The sequence below is a fragment of the Podarcis muralis genome, unplaced genomic scaffold, assembly GCF_964188315.1.
Source record: "Podarcis muralis unplaced genomic scaffold, rPodMur119.hap1.1 HAP1_SCAFFOLD_98, whole genome shotgun sequence".
NCBI lineage: Eukaryota > Metazoa > Chordata > Lepidosauria > Squamata > Lacertidae > Podarcis > Podarcis muralis.
In genome coordinates this window covers 1-18848 of record NW_027554725.1, presented here as the reverse complement: position 1 = coordinate 18848, position 18848 = coordinate 1, and the positions used below count along the sequence as shown (strand labels likewise).

Below are 18848 nucleotides of genomic sequence, written 5' to 3'. Positions count from 1 at the left end.
AAGCCGCTTCTGGCAAACCAGAGCAACACACGGAAACACAGTTTACCTTCCCGCCGGAGCGGTACCTATTTATCTACTTGCACTTTGACGTGCTTTTGAACTGCTAGGTTGGCAGGAGCAGGGACCGAGCAACGGGAGCTCACCCCGTCGCGGGGATTCGAACCGCCAACCTTCTGATCGGCAAGTCCTAGGCTCTGTGGTTTAACCCGCAGCGCCACCCGCGTCCCATTGATGCAAGGTATTGGGGGCTGTAAAGGCAAGTGATAGTCTAATTCACGGCTCAGAAAATTACAGCTAGCTCTCCAGTTGCAGCTCATCCCAGCACTTAGATTCTTGCTGGGAACACCTTGAACCCTGGGTGCTGCATCCGAAGGCTAAAAGCTGTCGCTTTCCCCTTTCCTTCTGCACAGGTGTCCTCAACGTCGGGCAGGACCGCAGCTCGTACCAGCCCATCGACCACCCGGAGCCACTGCGCCCCTACCCAGACATGACTACCAAGGCCTCCCCACCTCCTCCTTATTGAGGCGTCCCCTGAACCGTCCAAAGAACACTGGGCCCTTTCCTTTCTGCGCTGGGGAACAAAACCGTCTTCGCTACTTAGCCCCAACCCCACTTCTTCCTCCCCACCAGAGGAAGCGTGGTTTCTAAAGCAGTGTTTCCCAACCTTTTTTGGGCAAAGGCACACTTGTTTCATGAAAAAAATCTCGAGGCACACCACCATGCTAGATGGGGAAAGGTCACTTTTTACTTATGTAAAAAAAAATTAAAAAATAGTAACAGCATAGAAGGTAATGGTAGATGACTGTTAGGGTCTCCCCCCAAATGCAGAATTCTATTAATATCTTCCTTAGCGAGCCGCGTTAACCCCTGTAATGCTTTCTATAGAGTAAGCATAGGGGACACTGGGGGATGTGGAACCAAGGGGGCAGTGGGCCAAAAGAGTTCGGGATCTACTGCTTTAAACAGAAATAAGAGCCAGTGGGTTCTTCCTTTTTTAAAGTATCGTTTCAGCGGGGACAGCAGTCCGGATTTCCAAAAAGCGGCGCTTTTTTGCGTCTGAGCAAAGAAGAGAGAGAGGGGAAAAAAGAGAGAGAGATTGATTTGTGGCTGCGCAAAGGGGGGAGGAGCCCAGGAGTAAAAGTAGGAAGGACGAAGGGAGGGGAAAGGAAAGTTAATAGAAGGAAAGGCGGGTGGGAGAGAAAGAGAAAGAAAGAGGGAAGGAAGGGGGGAAGAGAAGTGGAAAGGAGGGAGACCGAGGCGGGGGAGAAGCGTCTGGAGAGTTGCTCCGAAGTTTGGGGGGCCGCGGGGGTGGGCGCGCGTCCCAGGAGGCGGAGGCCAGCCCGGGCTGGGAGCCGCGCCGCGGCCCGGGGGTGGTAGGCGGACCGCGGCTCCTAGGATGTGGAAAGGGGACGGCGGCGCAGGGGGAGGAGACCCGCACGGCTAGGGCAGTGCGCAGGGGGAGGGGAGCGGGCCGGAGGCGGGCGAGGGGGGCTGCGATCCTGCGCACCGCGAACATGGCCTCCTTCCCCGCGGGCCCCGCTATATAAATTCAGTAAGTGAATAGTCAGTCAGTCAGTTTTATTGCACATAGCCAAAGGCTGCCGCAATGTACACAGGATCATTCAACAATTAAAAGAAAATATGCTGGATTAATACAAAAAACTTAAAACATTTATATTATCAAGACACTACTCTAAACAGAGCTATAAAAGTACCTTAATATACAGGTTAAGACATTAAACAATAAAATTTATAGGCTAAAATCACCACATGGCCACTAATATATTAAAAAATAATGTTAATACAATGTGCAATTATATTCGGAGTAGAAAGGGTCAAATAAATTCATCTCCTTTACAGTTGGTGGCTATCTTGGCTATATAATTTGCTCTAATTTTCCTAGCGATGGGAGACACAGAGGCATACCAACAAACGAACGTGTTTGCATTAGGGGATGTAGTAAGTGTTGTTTAGACGTGTCCGACTCTTCGTGACCCCATGGACCAGAGCATGCCAGGCACTCCTGTCTTCCACTGCCTCCCGCAGTTTGGTCAAACTCATGCTGGTAGCTTCGAGAACACTCTCCAACCATCTCGTCTCCATGTGCCCTCAATTTTCCCAACATCAGGGTCTTTTCCAGGGAGTCTTCTCTTCTCATGATGTGGCCGAAGTATTGGAGCCTCAGATCAGGATCTGCCCTTCCAGTGAGCACTCAGGGCTGAGGTTTGATCTTCTTGCAGTCCATGGGACTCTCAAGAGTCTCCTCCAGCACCAGAATTCAAAAGCATCAATTATTTGGGAATCGGCCTTCTTTATGGTCCAGCTCTCACTTCCATACATCACTACTGGGAAAACCATGGCTTTAACTAGACGGACCTTTGTTGGCAAGGTGATGTCTCTGCTTTATTAGATGCTGTCTAGGTTTGTCATTGCTTTTCTCCCAAGAAGCAGGCGTCTTTTAATTTCGTGGCTGCTGTCACCATCTGCAGTGATCATGGAGCCCAAGAAAGTAAAATCTCTCACTGCCTCCATTTCTTCCCCTTCTATCTGCCAAGAGGTGATGGGACCAGTGGCCATGATCTTCGTTTTTTTGATGTTGAGCTTCAGACCATATTTTGCACTCTCCTCTTTCACCCTCAATAAAAGGTTCCTTAATTCCTCCTCACTTTCTGCCATCAAGGTTGTGTCATCTGCATATCTGAGGGTGTTGATATTTCTGAAGTAGTAAGTACAGTAGTAGTAAGTAGTAAGCAAGTAAATAGTAAGTAGTAAGTGACTAAATATGGGGCAAGTCAGCCCCGCGAAACGTGCAGCAAAGCGGCGCCTTTCCGGCCCTTGCGCGCCCCTCTCGAGATCCCTGCCGCGGCCCCATCGGAGAGGCTGCGGCGGCTGTGGGCTGTCCGAGCCCCCCTTGGCTTCCCCCCGTTGCATTTCCCTCGGTTGAAAGGAAGGCGCGGGAGCTGGGTTTGCAACGGAAAGGGAGTCTCTTCCTCCGCCTCGTCTCGGGGGCTTCTCCCCTGTCCTCCCTCCTCACTGAGGGACAGTCGCTTGGCTCGGTTATTTCTTTGGCAGGGACACAGGTGAGATTTCCCCACCCGAGCGGTGTCAAGGCTGTCCGCCGTCGGGAACAGGATACTGGGTTAGGAGGAGAGGCTTTCCCCATTTGCTCCAGCGGGGCTCCTCTTCCGTTCTTAGGTAGAAGGAGTGCAGAGCAGGCCTGAATGCAATGGCCTAGGGCCACCAGAAAACCACTCGCATCATGCAAATCGGAAGGGGGTGAATCAGGAATAAACAACCCCCTGAAGACAAATGCGGATCTGGGAGCAGGGAGGTTATCCAGTGCAGGATGCAGGATTGGGGCCACCAAGCCCCAAACAGATCGGTGCTGGTTATTATTATTATTATTATTATTATTATTATTATTACAGTGGTACCTCGGGTTACATATGCTACAGGTTGCATCCGCTTCACGTTACAGACTCCGCTAACCCAGAAATAGTACCTCGGGTTAAGAACTTTGCTCCAGGATGAGAACAGAAATCGCGCAGCGGCGGTGTGGCGGCAGCGGGAGGCCCCATTAGCTAAAGTGGTGCTTCAGGTTAAGAACGGACCTCCGGAACGAATTAAGTACTTAACCAGAGGTGCCACTGTAATAATAATCATAATAATAATTTATTATTTATACCCCGCCCCTCTGGCTGGGTTTCCCCAGCCACTCTGTGCGGCTTCCAACAAAATATTAAAATACAATGGTCTGTTAAACATTAAAAGCTTCCCTAAACTGGGCTGCCTTCAGATGTCTTCTAAAAGTCTGGTAGTTGTTGTCCTCTTTGACATCTGGTGGGAGGGCGTTCCACAGGGCGGGTGCCACCACCGAGAAGGCCCTCTGCCTGGTTCCCTGTAACTTGGCTTCTCGCAGTGAGGGAACCGCCAGAAGGCCTTCAGTGCTGGACCTCAGTGTCCAGGCAGAACGATGGGAGATATACTGGACTGAGGCCATTTAGGGCCTTTGAACACTTTGAATTGTGCTTGGAAACGAAAATCTACCCGCCTGGCGCTCTCCTCACCCCCGATGTCTCCCCCCCTCTTTTCCCCTGCAACGCAGCAGCTTTCAGATTGTGGCGCCTTCAGAAGGAGCGTCTGGAGAAAGAGGAGATTCGCGCCCAGGAAGCTCTCGCCCTCCTGGAGAAAAAGAGGCTGGTGAGCGCGTTTGAGGCCTGGCGTTCCCGCTACAGGGCAGCCCGGCAGATCCTGCCATTGGCGGCTCAGGTGCAGAGAGGGCTGCTGAGCCGGTGAGCTGAGCACAGTGATGATAATTTTTATATGTGGGCTTCTTGGTCGCACCTTACGTTCTTAACCTTTTTGCGACAACTTTCTGGGGTAGGTTTGCATTAGCACAGTGTTTCCCAACCTCAGGTCTCTGGCTGTTTTTGGACTACAACTCCCATCATCCCTAGCTAGCAGGAATTGTAGACCCAAAACAACCTGGAGACCCTAGTTTCTAAAACACTACATTAGCATCACGCAATGCTGCTCTATGTCTTTGCATGATTATCTTCACAAGAGCCTTGCAAGGGAGGCCAGGGTTTGCTGCCCTGCAGCTTTCACAGCAACCTTGAGAGGTAGGTCAATGTCTCTGTTTTGTATTATTGCTACAGATTAAACAAATATTTTTTTTAAAAAAATAAATGTTAGCCCTGCATGATGCTGTTCTGCATTCTTCACAAGAGCCTTGCAAGGGAGGCCAGTATTTGCTGCCCTGCAGTTTTCACAGCAGCAGCAGCAGTAGCAGCAATAATAATAATAATAATAATAATAATAATAATAATAATAATAATAATTTATTATTTATTATTTACCAATCTGGCTGGGCCTCCCCAGCCACTCTGGGCGGCTTCCAGCAAAATATTAAAGGTAAAGGGACCCCTGACCATTAGGTCCAGTCGTGGCCGACTCTCGGGTTGTGGCGCTCATCTCGCTTTACTGGCCAAGGGAGCCGGTGTACAGCTTCCGGGTCATGTGGCCAGCATGACTAAGCCGCTTCTGGTGAACCAGAGCAGCGCACAGAAACGCCATTTACCTTCCCGCCGGAGCAGTACCTATTTATCTACTTGCACTTTGAGGTGCTTTCGAACTGCTAGGTTGGCAGGAGCAGGGACCTAGCAGCGGGAGCTCAACCTGCTGTGGGGATTCAAACTGCCAACCTTCTGATCGGCAAGTCCTAGGCTCTGGGGTTTAACCCACTGCGCCACCCGCGTCCCTAACAAAATATTAAAATACCGCATTACACCAAAGCTTAAAAGCTTTTTTTATTGATACCCTTGCCCATCTGGCTGGGTTTCCCCAGCCACTCTGGGCGGCTCCGAACAGAACATTAAAAACACAATAAAACATTAAAAACATCCCTAAACTGGGCTGCCTTCAGATGTCTTCTAAAAGTCTGGTAGTTGTTGTTCTCTCTGACATCTGGTGGGAGGGTGTTCCACAGGGCGGGTGCCACTACTGAGAAGGCCCTCTACCTGGTTCCCTGTAACTTGGCTTCTCGCAGTGAGGGAACCGCCAGAAGGCCTTCAGTGCTGGACCTCAGTGTCCGGGCTGGACGATGGGGGTGGAGACACTCCTTCAGGTATACAGGGCCAAGGCCATTTAGGGCTTTCAAGGTCAAGACCAACACTTTGAATTGTGCTCGGAAACGTACTGGGAGCCAAGGTGGGTCAGTACTGGCATCCCATGACGCTGCTCCGCAACCTTCACAACAAGCCTGCAGAGTGGTGGCTGTCCCAGAAGGCCACTTGCCTTTGAATTCCCCTCCGCCCACCTCCCCTGTCGGAAGCAGGTCACGCTGGCAGGAATCGCAAGTGGGCAGTGTTGCCACCATGGGCAGCAGGAGGCTGGGCCATGACGGCCTGATCCTGCTGCCAGGTTCTTCCTAAGCCGTTCTGTTCCTTTCCCCACCCCCCTCAAGCTGTTCCCAGGCCTGGAAGTCTGTCACCGACCGGGCGGCGCTTTGCAGGCATGGCAGGGAACGCCTGCGACTCGAATCCCTGAGGGTGCATTTCCATCAATGGGCCCTGATGCTGCAAGTTCGGGAAAAGGCCAGGAAGACTCTGCTGGAGCTGTGGGCCTTGAAGTGGAGGCGAGCCCACGGTGAGAACCATATCAAAGTCAGGGCATCGGGTCCAACTTGCTCGGGGTTGCCTGCACTGACTGGCAGCATCTCTTTGGGGTTTCAGAGAGAGGCCTCTCTTCCAGAGCCGCAGCCTCCCCCTAAAAAAATGAACTGAGATTCTAGTCCTCATTGTTTTGAATAAAGGGCTGGCTTTCATTAGGAAAGCTACACGGAAAGGTCCTTGTTCCATCTAGCTGAGTGTTGCCCACACTGGCTGGCAGCAGCTCCCCAGAGTTTCCAGATTTCCCTGGACATGTCGGGATTTGAACCTGCGACCTTTTGCATGCAAAGCAGGTGCTCTACCACTGAGCTGCTCTCAGTGCGCCTTTCTGGAAGTTTAGAAAAACATCATCATTTGTGTAATAATAATAATAATAATTTATTATTTATACCCCACCCATCTGGCTGAGTTTCCCCAGCCACTCTGGGCGGCTCCCAATCAAGTGTTAAAAACAGTACAGCGTTAAATATTAAAAACTTCCCTAAACAGGGCTGCCTTCAGATGTCTTTTAAAAAGAAGATTTTAAAAGCCCTCCCTTCAGATGTGAAGGAAATAAGCAGCTACCCTATCTTTAAAAGACATCTGAAGGTAGCCCTGTTCAGGGAAGTTTTTAATATTTAACGCTGTACTGTTTTTAACACTTGATTGGGAGCCGCCCAGAGTGGTTGGGGAAACTCAGCCTGATGGGCGGGGCATAAATAAATTATTATTATTATTATTATTATTATTATTATTATTATTATTATTATTATTATTATTATTTAGTGGGTCTCTTCCGGTAGCAGTAGAGACTCACTCTCTCTGTATATAATCTTAAATAAACCAGCATTTAGAAGCACAAAATTAATACTTCTGTCATTTCATGACTGGGAATAGGAAGGCAGCTCGGAGGACGGTAGCCAGGCTAGCATCTCCTCGTCGTTGACGATTGAAGACTCAGGGCACCTTCCTCATCACGGCTCCCCTTCTCCCAGCCATTTCCCCAGTGACTCGCAAGATCTCGCTGCCACAGATCTTCACATGCAAGCGCCGTTCCCTCTGGGTTATGGCCACACCCAGAATCGGAGGCAGCTGCTGGCGAAATGCTTTGCGTTTTGGTCGGCCAGGACTGTGCAAAACCTGAAGGCAGAACAACACCGCAAGCGGGCTCTCCTCTCCGGGTAAGAGTCTTGGGCAGGGATTCCGCAAACCCCAAAGTGAGTGTTCCGGTTTGCGAACGTTCTTTGGAAGCCAAATGTCCGACGGGGCTTCAGATTGGCTGCACGAGCTTCCTGCAGCCATTCAGAAGCCGCGCCTTGGTCTCTGAATGTTTTGGAAGTTGAATGGACTTCCGGAATGGATTCCGTTCGACTTCCGAGATACCACTGTACATTGTTTATAGTCCTAGCTATCCAGTTGGAGAAACCAAGAAACCACCTAGAAGTACATTGAGGTCCAGAGGAAGGGTGAGAGGGGAGGAAGAAATTTAAACAGGGAGCGACGTAAAATGTATCAGTCAAAACTTCAAAGGATAGAGAGTAGTCAGCATAGAGGTTGAAGGTAAAGGGATAGTCTGGGAATCTGGAGGTCTCTCACTCTATCTGCTTAAGGTAAAGGTAAAGGTACCCCTGCCCGTACGGGCCAGTCTTGCCAGACTCTAGGGTTGTGCGCTCATCTCTATAGGCCGGGAGCCAGCGCTGTCCGCAGACACTTCCGGGTCACGTGGCCAGCGTGACATCGCTGCTCTGGCAAGCCAGAGCCGCACACGTAACGCCATTTACCTTCCCGCTGGTAAGCGGTCCCTATTTATCTACTTGCACTCGGAGGTGCTTTCGAACTGCTAGGTTGGCAGGCGCTGGGACCGAGCAACGGGAGCGCACTCTGCCGCGGGGATTCGAACCGCCGACCATGTGATCGGCAAGTCCTAGGCGCTGAGGTTTTACCCACAGCGCCACCCGCGTCCCCTATCTGCTTAAGCCCCATGCAAATCCCTGAGTTGCACTTAAACTTCCAACAACATTAGGAAAGCTGTCTGCGGACAAATACCGGCTCCCTCGGCCTGAAAGCGAGATGAGATCCGCAACCCCATAGTCGCCTTTGACTGGACTTAACCATCCACAGGTCCTTTACCTTATTTTTTTTCTTTTTTACAGATCTCAGGCCCAACTGAACAGGCCTCGGTCCAGTATACCTGAAGGAGCATCTCCACCTCCATTGTTCTGCCTGGACACTGAGGTCCAAGCGCCAAGGGCCTTCTGGCGGTTCCCTTGCAATGAGAAGCCAAGTTGCAGGGAACCAGGCAGAGGGCCTTCTCGGTAGTGGCGCCTGCCCTGTGGAGCGCCCTCCCGCCAGATGTCAAAGAGGAAAAAAACTACCAAACTTTTAGAAGACATCTGAAGGCAGCCCTGTTTAGGGAAGCTTTTAATGTTTAATAGGTTATTGTATTTTAGTGTTCTGTTGGAAGCCGCCCGGAGTGGCTGGGGAAACCCAGCCAGATGGGTGGCGTATAAATAATAAATTATTATTATTATTATTATTATTATTATTATTATTATTATTATTATTATTCCTCCTCCCTGCATCCAGAAAACTCCTCCAGGGAACGATATGCTCAGCTGATCAGATTCTCTGGCTAAACAGGAGGCATTGAAACTGGGCCACAAGGAGGAGCCATGAACCCAATGCCAATTGTCCTAGCAGAGGCTGAACAGTTCTCAAAATATTCTCCAGAGATCACAAGCAGAGGGTTTGCTCCCCACATACGCTCTCCGTCCAAGCATCCCAAGTTTCCACGGAAACGTTTTCACTGCCAGCCTACCAGAGGAAGGACCAGGGTCGGATTAAACCCAGTGGAGGCTCCTAGGCAGTCAGAATCTCGCAGGCCCCCTCACAAATTATTTCCCAATTTTCTTTCAAGATCAAATCAATATTATTTTGTTGTTTTTTTGTTTTTTCCATAAATTTTTATTAATTTTCCAACATAAATTAAAAACAATACAAAACACAATACATAGACAAACAAACATATAAACACGTATAATTTCAAAACCTCTTTTTCATAAATCTTACTTCCCCGACTGCCTCCCCTTTCTGCATCCCTATTTTAAAATTTCTTCAGCAACCCCTCACTTCAAATAACTGATTACTCATTTTCTTTATTATTTTTTTCCCTTCTTCTCTTACTTAATCATTTACAGCTGTACTTCTATATTGTTTCTTTACCCATGGCATTTTAGCACTCATTAATTTTACAACAGTTCTTAAGATATACTTTAAATTTCTTCCAATCTTCTTCCGCCGTCTCTTTTCCTTGATCACGGATTCTGCCAGTCATCTCCGCCAGTCCCATATAATCAATCACCTTCGTCTGCCATTCTTCCAGCGTGGGTAGTTCTTGTGTCTTCCAATACTTTGCTAAAAGAACCCTTGCTGCTGTGGTAGCATACATAAAAAACATCCTGTCCTTCCTTGACACCAATTGGCCAACCATGCCAATCAATATTATTTTGATCCGTTGTTGAGGGGCCCCTAGGCTCGTAGGCCAGTGCCCAGTCTGTCTGTTTGGTAATCTGGCACTGAGGAAGGACGCACCTTGACATTGACAATGTGGTAATTCACTCGCTGGCCGTAGTTCTTCAACACTGTTTGGAGGGCTCTGACGTTCTCGCTGGAGGTGAAGAACTCCAGGTAAGCCTGGAAGGAGTCGAGAGAGGAGATGTTGACACCAAAGAATCCCAGCAATGGCACAATTTAAATGTTTAAATTAACTTGGGAGGGGGGGGGAAGCAGAGGTTTTTCTATTAGGAATTGTAGGTGCCGATATTCCAAGGGAGCAGAAAATACTTTTTATGTATGCGACGACAGCCACCTGGTTGTTACTGGCCCAGAGATGGAAAGAAGACAAAGTCCCTAATAGGGAACCCAGAACAATGGTGCGCAAGGCCTTATATAGACATTTTAAATTCCCTGCCCTGTCACTCAAGACTACCCGTCCATACATCATACCTACATCACAGAAAAGGCGGTCTACAATTTAAATGTTGGACTACAGAAATTTAAAATTCAGTACCAAATTATCTAAGGTTGTTCACCAAAGCCAGACTAAACGTCTTTCCTTCTGCAGTGTTGGATGGCAGGTTGAGAGGAGTTCCCTACCAGGACAGACTTTGCTCATGTGCTCAAGACATTGATTCTATAAAACATATTTTGCTGCGAAACATGAGCAAGCCAAGGCTGAACTGATATTACCCTTGCCGGTACCTTTCCTGGGAAAATCAGAGGCTCATTATGTCAGGTTCCTATTGGAAGACCGGACAAACGCTAGAACATTAGCAGTGGCAAAGTTTTTATCGGTGGTTGCAAGAACCAATGATCCCTGTCTCTAAGTCTGAACAAAATGCTTGTTTAACCTGGAGGTAGGCTGTCTGAATTGTGCATTGCTTTGTAACAATTTGTTGGGTCTCTGGACCGTAATAAAGGGGGAAAAAATAAATGCTAAAAGCAGTTCAAAACAATTTACAGTCACAGCGATCTGCTGTGACCTGAAAAACGTGTCTCTTGGATCATAGAATCATAGAGTTGTAAGGGACCCGAGGGTCATCTAGTCCAACCCCCTGCAATGCAGGAATCTCAGCTAAAGCATCCATGGCAGATGCCCATCCAACTCCTTTCCTGCAACTTGAAGCAACTGGTTTGAATCCTACCTTCCAGAGCAGGAGGAAACAAGCTTGCTCCATCCTCCATGTGACAGCCATCTTTGAAGATGGCTACCATATCTCCTCTCAGTCTCCTCTTTTGCAGGCTAAACATCCCCAGCTCCTTCAACCGTTCCTCACAAGGCTTAGCTTCTAGATCATCCTAGTTGCCCTCCTCTGCACACGCGAAGCCAAAGTGGTGGTGTCTTCAGCCTGTGATGGGAGCAATACAATGAAGGTGCATGATCCAGGGGGCACGACTCTAAATCCGGCCCTACTTCCCTGCCAGTTGGGCCTCACTTGCATCTTCCTGCTTGGCCTCTGTTCGACATCTGCGGACGGCACTTCCTCAGAGACATCTGCGGCGGCCTCCTCAAATCCCACCTGCAGCATCAGGAAGGAACCCTGTCAGGACAGAGCAACAGGGCAAGGAGGGAGAGGCCTGGGCGGAAAACCCAGAGCCTCCCTCAAACCCCACCCTGAAGCCACCACCCAGCCATACCCTCCAACGTTCCTTAGATGAAAAGAGGGGCATTTGTCACTCCCCACTCAACTGACCCTCCTCATCCCCAACCCCCATTTTGGTTCCCCAACCCATCCCAGCAGAGCATTCCCACCACGACCACACCAATGGGATGCAGCACAAACGCCCTCCTGAGAAAAACCTTTCATCCCGGCTTTCTTTTTTGGTCAATTGACAAAAAGAGAAGCACACGCCAATGAATACATTTTAGAAAGGGGCAAGATTAGATGCAGACGCACAAATCACTTTTTTCAAATACAGCAGTTTTTGAAACGTAATCCGTTCCTGAAGACCGTTCGACTTCCAAAACGTTCGACAGCCGAGGCGCAATGGGCGTGAAATCCCTTGAAAAAATGGAGAAATGTGACTCGGAAGCCGTTTGACTTTGAAACGAAAAGAATTGCTTCTGAGTTTTCGGCGTTCGGGTTCCGAATCGTTCAGCATCCGATACGCTCGAAAACTGAGGTTTCACTGTCCAAAAATCAAGATTCCTTGTGCTCTGCTCCACTCCCCCTTTCTTCTTTCCCAGCTAAATATTTCTTTCTTTCTTTCTTCTTGTCCTCTGCCTCCCCCTCAGAGCTGGCGCGTCAAACAGGGCCTTAATGGTGGCGGCCTCTCCTCCCCACCCGCTATCTAGCAGCCACTAGCAGCTGCCCAAGGGAGGAAGCTGGTAGCAGCGGCCGTGGAGAGGCCATGGAGAGGCAACAGGATGCCCTCTCACAGCCGCCGCAGCCGCCATGGCTTGGGACAAGGGCCAGCTCATACTATTCCCCGATCTCGGCACTGGCAGCGGAATTAGGGACAGTCCAGGATCAAATCAGAAGCTGGGATGGCTTTCATAATTCCAGAACTGTCATTGGAGACAAGGGACACTTGGGGAGTATGCCTAGAAGAGCACAGGAATCATAGAGTTGGAAGGGATCCTGAGGGTCATCTAGTCCAACCCCTTGCAACGCAGGAATCTTTTGCCCCCAAACGGGACTTGAACCCGCAACCCTGAGATTAAGTGTTTCCCTGAGTGAGCTAGGGGCATAGAATTGGACTTCCCCTCCTTAATCAGCATGAAACGGACAGGCTTCGCTCTCTTGGTTAACAACCCAGGGAGTGGCAGGATCAGCCCCACAGGAGCCCCCCAGCAACACAGCCCCAAGGCGCATGTGAGCTCCTGCCCCTCAGCTTCCCGTTGCGCCTGGAGGTCTTCCTCGGCCAGGGCCACTGCCTGGGAGCAGCTCTCAGGCCCGGCCTCCCTGACCCAGCCCTGGACCTCGGGCGGCAGGATAGCCAGGAACTGCTCCAGGATCAGCAGCTCCAGAATCTGCTCCTTGGTGTGCCGGTCCACTTTTAACCACCCACGGCAGAGCTCCTGGAGGCGGCCATAGGCCTCGCCCCTCGGCCTCCTGGTAGCAGAAGCGGCGGAAGTGCTGCTGCCGCTGCTGCTTCTCCTGGGCGGTGGTGTCCCCGCGCAAGATGGCCGCCTTCACTTTCCCATAATCCTCTCTGTCGCTGGCCTCCAGGCTGCCAAAGGCCCACTCGGCCCCTCCTCGGAGGGCTGGCAGCAGCCTGGCCGCCCACTCTCCCTTGGGCCACCCGCTCAAAGGAGGCCAGAAAGCCCTTGGCATCGTCCCATGGGATGCTTCTGGCAAACCAGAGCAGCGCACGGAAACGCCGTTTACCTTCCCGCCGGAACGGGACCTTTTTATCTACTTGCACTTTGTCATGCTTTCGATCTGCTAGGTTGGCAGGAGCAGGGACCGAGCAACGGGAGCTCACCCCATAATGAGGATTTGAACCGCCGACCTTCTGATCGGCAAGTCCTAGGCTCTGTGGTTTAACCCACAGCGCCACCCGCGTCCCCCCGGAGACCTGTTGTCTTGGGCTAAAAAAACATTGGTTCCAGTCTTGCCCTCCAAAACAGGAGAGAACAAGTTTGTTCCATCTTTCACATGACCACTATGGGCAGCTTACAGAATAACTAAAAATATAATAAAAAACAAAACAAAAACAAACATCAAGCTTTAAAAACCTCCCTACACAGGCCTGCCTTCAGGTGTCTTCTAAAAGTTGTGTAATTCTTTTATCTCCTTGACAGCTGAAGGAAGGCCATTCCACAGGGAGGGCGCCACTACCGAGAAGGCCCTCTGCTTGGTTTTTGAAATTTATTTTTCAAAATTTGAAATTGGCTATCTTGCCTCTTCTTGGCCTCCTCTTTTCAAGGTTAAACCTAGCCAGCTCCTTCAACCGTTCCTCATAAGGTTTAGACCTTTGATCATGTTGGTTGTCATCCCTCGGGGGTGAAGATAAAATTAGGATAGAGGATCTTGTGGATTTCCACACACACACACACACACTTCTTTTTCGTCTTCTCTTCTTTTTCTACTTCTTTATTTCCTTCTTTTCCTTATTCTTGCTTCTTCCCTAGGTCTTTGGATTAGTTTGGCTTTCATTGAGTTTTATGCTGAAAACCCTTAATAGAAACCGATATGAAAAAATGAAGACACAAAAAATATATATTTACAAATAAAGCTGTATTCAATGTATGAAAGGATATATGATTTTTGACATGACTGAGAATCGCATAGCCAGGGACGGAGAACTTTAAAGCGTTAAGATCAGAAGGAGGAAAATATGAAAGCAACCAGAAGAGGCAGGAAGAAAATTTGGAGATATGCTTCAGAGGTCCAGACTATAGGGAGCCTGTAAAAATTAATAACTACAATTTGGTTGTTTTGTGTTTAGTTTATTATTTTTAATTGGATTATGATTCGGGTATTTTGATTGGCTATTTTTATTGGAAAATCAATAACAATGATTAAAAAGAAAAGAAAAAATGAAGACACAATTTCATACCGGCGGGGGCTAGACAGGGGAGGAAGGCTAATTGTGTTGGATCTGGAATTATCATATTTATTTATTCTTTTGTTCCCCGCCCATCTGGCTGACCACTTCTCGGTCCCTGCTCCTGCCAACCTAGCAGTTCGGAAGCACAAAATGCAAGTAGATAAATAGGTACCGCTCCGGCAGGAAGGTAAACGGCGTTTCTGTGCGCTGCTCTGGTTCGCCACATGACCCGGAAGCTGTACGCCGGCTCCCTCGGCCAATAAAGCGAGATGAGTGCCACAACCCCAGAGTCGGCAACGACTGGACCTAATGGTCAGGGGTCCCTTTACCTTTAAGGCAGCTTCCAACAAAGAGAGAAATTGTAAAAGGACTAAGTGTGGGGTGATTCATATTTCTGCTAACAACACTGCTCTCCCCATGCGGTCCCCACCCTCCCAAAAAGGTATCGTGGAGTTGGGAAGAGTTTCAGGAAACACCAGCCAAAGTCGGAACGTCTCCCACATGCGGAGAGGTTTCAACATTTGGGGATTTTTTTGGTTTAGAGGGAAATGTGAGAAAGAGGCAACGAGGCAGAACTTTATAAAATTATGCGCGGTCCATCTTATGGGCTGCTTGTCACATTTATTTTATTTTTAGGAGGGAAAACTAATGCGTGGCACGGAAAAGGAAACGCAAGCCGTGGGGAACACTGATAACGTGCTTCTCGCGCTCCCATAATGCCAGACATCCAATGAAGCCGAACGTTGGACCAAAGAAAAGTATTTCACAGTTAAACTGTGGAACTCACTGCCACAAGAAGCACCAACAGCCACGGATTTTAAAAAAGACAAATTCATGGAGGAGAGGGTTATCGAGTGATGATGAGGATGATAATTTTTTTTATTTGTACCCCACCCATCTGTCTGAAGGCAGTATTTACCGTATTTTCGCTCCATAAGACGCACCTAGTTTTTAGAGGAGGAAAACGGGGGGGGGGGGGGATTCTGAACGAAACAGTGGATCTATGATTTTGGTGGTTCATGCTGTGGCCACAGACATGTGATTTGACAGTGAGTTTGGAGTAGCCCAATGCAAAAATCCTTCCTGGAGCTGCATGCTCCCCCATTGCTCTACCTGGACACTTAGGTCCTTTTGGTGGTTACCTCACTGCGAGGGATGTAACGGGCGCCACGTTTGCAATATGCAACTGGGAGAAAGCACCTTTGCGTGCCCGCATTGCAGTTTGCTCTGTGCGTTGCAGAGCACGGCGCTGCATGGGCTGCAATTGCATTGCATTGCGTGAGAGATTTGCAGTTGCATTGCACGAAGGGTGTGTGCATTGCATGGAGGGTGTGTGTGCATTGCACAGAGTGTGTAGTTGCATTGCACAAAGTGTGTTGTTGTATTGCACAAAGTGGGTTGTTGCATTGTACGAAGTGGGTTGCTGCATTGCACGAAGTGGGTTGTTGCATTGTACGGAAGGTGTGGTTGCATTGCACGGAGTGTGTAGTTGCATTGCACGGAGGGTGTGTGCATTGCACGGAGGGTGAGGGCATTGCATGGAGGGTGTAGTTGCATTGCACAGAGTGTGTTTTTTGCATTGCACAGAGTGTGTGTGCATTGCACGGAGTATGTAGTTGCATTGCACGGAGGGTGTGTACATTGCACGGAGGGTGAGGGCATTGCATGGAGGGTGTAGTTGCATTGCACAGAGTGTGTTTTTTGCATTGCACAGAGTGTGTGTGCATTGCACGGAGTATGTAGTTGCATTGAACGGAGGGTGTGTGCAGTGCATGGAGGGTGTAGTTGCATTGCATGGAGTGTGTTTTGCTTTGCAGGGAGTGTGTTTTGCATTGCAGGGAGTGTGTAGTTGCATTGCACGGAGTGTGTAGTTGCATTGAACGGAGTGTGTAGTTGCATTGCACGGAGGGTTTGTGCGTGCATTGCACGGAGTGTGTTTTTTGCATTGCAGAGTGTGTGTCTGAAAAGGAAGCTGGCTCGGTGGCAGGTTTGTCGGGACTTCTTTAGGGGTTCTGGCCAGCGTCGGCCCTGTAAATTTACATATCATGATGGCAGCACAAGATGCCCCCTGCCCAAGCGGGGGCTGGAAGCTGGCAAGCAATAGCTCAATACCTTTTGCCCATATTCCCATTTTATTTAGGGATCCAGTTGGATATCGTTGCTAAAACATACCACTTGCCTATGGAGAAGCTGTCTGCCTTGAAGGAAGTTATTTTGTAATACTTCCTCTGTAGCAAGTGATGCTTCATCAGATCCGATCTTGCTGGGTCACTTAATTAATCTTCCCACTAGGCCAGGCTGCCTGCGGCCTGAGGTCCCCTTACCTTTGTGTACGCCTACCAAGTATGGAGAATTGCTTGGGCCAAGTTACAGCTACAGATCAACTTTTCAAGCTAAAGGACGAGGGGACGAGCCACAGCCCAGTGGCAGAACACCTGCCTGGCATGCAGAAGGCCTCGGGGACCAGGTTGAACCCTCCGCATTTCCAGGTCTGCCTGGGAGAGAGTCTGGTCTGAAACGTCAGAGAGCTGCTACCAGTCCGTATGGATGAGACCGAGCTGGACAGAGCAATGGCTTGACTAAGCAGAACACAGTTTCCTATGTTCCTGTGTCTAAAGAGAAGGGTTGAAAGGACCTGTTGATGGCATTTTACCATTGCACTGTGGAGAGTGTATTATGGTCTGTGTGTGTGGTTTGGGAGCTGCACGGTCAGGCGAAAAACAATGCTGTCCAGGGTTGTAAAGACTGCGGAGAGAATAACTGGGTGCACTCTTCCCACCTTGGATCAATTCTATTCTTCCAGGTGCCATAAGAAAGCGGCAGAGATAGTGCAGGATAGTGCGCTACCCGGAAATGATCTCTTTCAGCTTCTGCCTTCTGGAAGAAGGTACAGGGTTATAAAGACTAGGACTAGCTGCCTGAACACTTCCAAGTTTTCGGCGTTTGAGAACCAAGGTGTTTGAGAACCAAGGTACCACTCTATATGACTTCATGTCAAAAGACAACTAACTTCCTGTGTTCCTATCCCTACTGAGCGATGTATACCATTTCCTGAAACCGGACCCTGAACAGCAGCCTATAAACATGTCAAACAAATCTACCTTCCTAATTTGCCATAGCACACGACTTGGAATCGCAGAACTGTGGAGTGGAAGGGACCCCAGAGGTCATCCAGCCTGACCCCTGGAAGTGCCTAAAGCTTTGCCACGAAAGGCAGTGTGGTTCTTCCTTTCACACAAAAATTGATCTTATGCAAGAGGACAGAACTGCTTGGACTGAGAGATGGAAGGGAAGGAGAGAAGAGCATAATGTCCCCAACCATGTTACCTTTTGGAAGACGTAGCCTCCGTCGGGACCCCAGCCCACAATCGGGTCGGTGGAGGGCTTGCCGTTGATGTTCGGTTGGGAATTGATGGTCAGGATCCCTCTCCTGTTCACCTTGGCCAGCTCTTCTTTCATAAGGTTGGTCTCGGGCGCCAGAGGTTCATCGTTCCAAGGCAGGCAGGTCACCTATGGGGGGGGGGGGGAGAGAGAAAAACTATCAATATTTTGGAAAGGGGAGAGGGCAGGTTGTGTGTGCACACAAATGCACAGCTTTCTCCCATGTTTCCAAATCCCCTTAAATTTTAAAATTCCTTCCCCCTGTTATACCTCAAGCAGACACACACACATGTGTTAACCACAACAATAATTTATTTGTACAGTGATACCTCAGGTTAAGTACTTAATTTGTTCTGGAGGTCCGTTCTTAACCTGAAACTGTTCTTAACCTGAGGTACCACTTTAGCTAATGGGGACTCCCGCTGCCTCCGTGCGATTTCTGTTCTCATCCTGAAGCAAAGTTCTTAACCTGAGGTACTATTTCTGGGTTAGCGGAGTCTGTAACCTGAAGCGTCCGTAACCCGAGGTACCACTGTACTCTGCCCATCTGACTGTGTTGCCCCAGCCACTCTGAGCAGCTTCCAACATATATTAAAAGCATTATTATTATTTATTGAATTTATATACCGCCCTATACCCAGGGGTCTCAGGGCGATTCACAGAAAAAAATCAAGATATAAAACCACAAAATTAAAAATAAAAACAACCACCCAATAGTCCTCCCCTCCAAAAAACAAAAACCCCACACCTTTTAAAAGGGCATAGGATGTAAATCAAATCAACCAAAGGCTTGGTTTAAAAGGAACTTTTTTGCCTGGCACCTAAAGGTGTGTAATGAAGGCGCCAGGCAAACTTCCCTGGGGAGAGCATTCCATAGACGGGGAGCCACTGCAGAGAAGGCCCTGTTCTCGTGTTGCCACCCTCTGGACCTCTCGAGGAGGAGGCACACAAAAGAGGACAAAATAGAACATTAAAAAGCTTCTCCATACGGGGCTGCCTTCAGGTGTCTAGTTACTCATCTCCTTGACATTTTCAAAGTTCCTTCAAGCACCTTTTACTGTGGGGCTGCAGTTCAGCAGTAGAGAAGGGCCTGCTCAGCATCCATAAGGGCCCTGGGTTCAATTCCTGGCATCTCCAGGTAGGGCTGGGACTAGGAGAGCCATTGCTGCCAGTCAGTGTAGGCAATACTGAGCTAGATGGGACCAAAGTTCAGACTTGGTATAAAGCAGTTGGTTCCTACAATTCACAGCCGAGGAGCAGAAA

At 49.1% G+C, this 18848-nt stretch overlaps 1 protein-coding gene and 1 long non-coding RNA gene across 6 annotated transcripts; one reads left to right on the top strand and one right to left on the bottom strand.

Moving 5' to 3' along the window:
* The first annotated feature begins 2787 nt into the window (after window positions 1-2787).
* Window positions 2788-8682, top strand: LOC114590106 (uncharacterized). Of its 2 annotated transcripts, XR_003704939.2 has the most exons (5): window positions 2788-3080; window positions 4109-4292; window positions 5966-6147; window positions 7047-7330; window positions 8303-8682. It is a non-coding gene; the product is annotated as an uncharacterized LOC114590106 (long non-coding RNA). The 2 variants fall into 2 exon arrangements; XR_013391549.1 differs by lacking the exon at window positions 5966-6147 and having other exon boundaries at window positions 2801-3080.
* Window positions 8538-17724, bottom strand: LOC114589871 (methylenetetrahydrofolate reductase (NADPH)-like). 4 transcript variants are annotated; one of them, XR_013391548.1, is made up of 3 exons: window positions 11606-14130; window positions 10853-11227; window positions 8538-9842 (listed from the first exon to the last, which is right to left on the bottom strand). XR_013391548.1 is itself a non-coding variant. In XM_077923029.1 (2 exons), the coding sequence occupies exons 1-2, from the start codon at window positions 17661-17663 to the stop codon at window positions 9678-9680; spliced, it is 297 nt and encodes a 98-aa protein (XP_077779155.1). In that variant the 5' UTR covers window positions 17664-17724; the 3' UTR covers window positions 8538-9677. The 4 variants fall into 4 exon arrangements, 1 of the variants encoding a protein (XP_077779155.1); XM_077923029.1 differs by lacking the exons at window positions 10853-11227; window positions 11606-14130 and adding an exon at window positions 17532-17724; XR_013391546.1 differs by lacking the exons at window positions 8538-9842; window positions 11606-14130 and adding an exon at window positions 17532-17724 and having other exon boundaries at window positions 9870-11227.
* Window positions 17725-18848: the final 1124 nt, after the last annotated feature.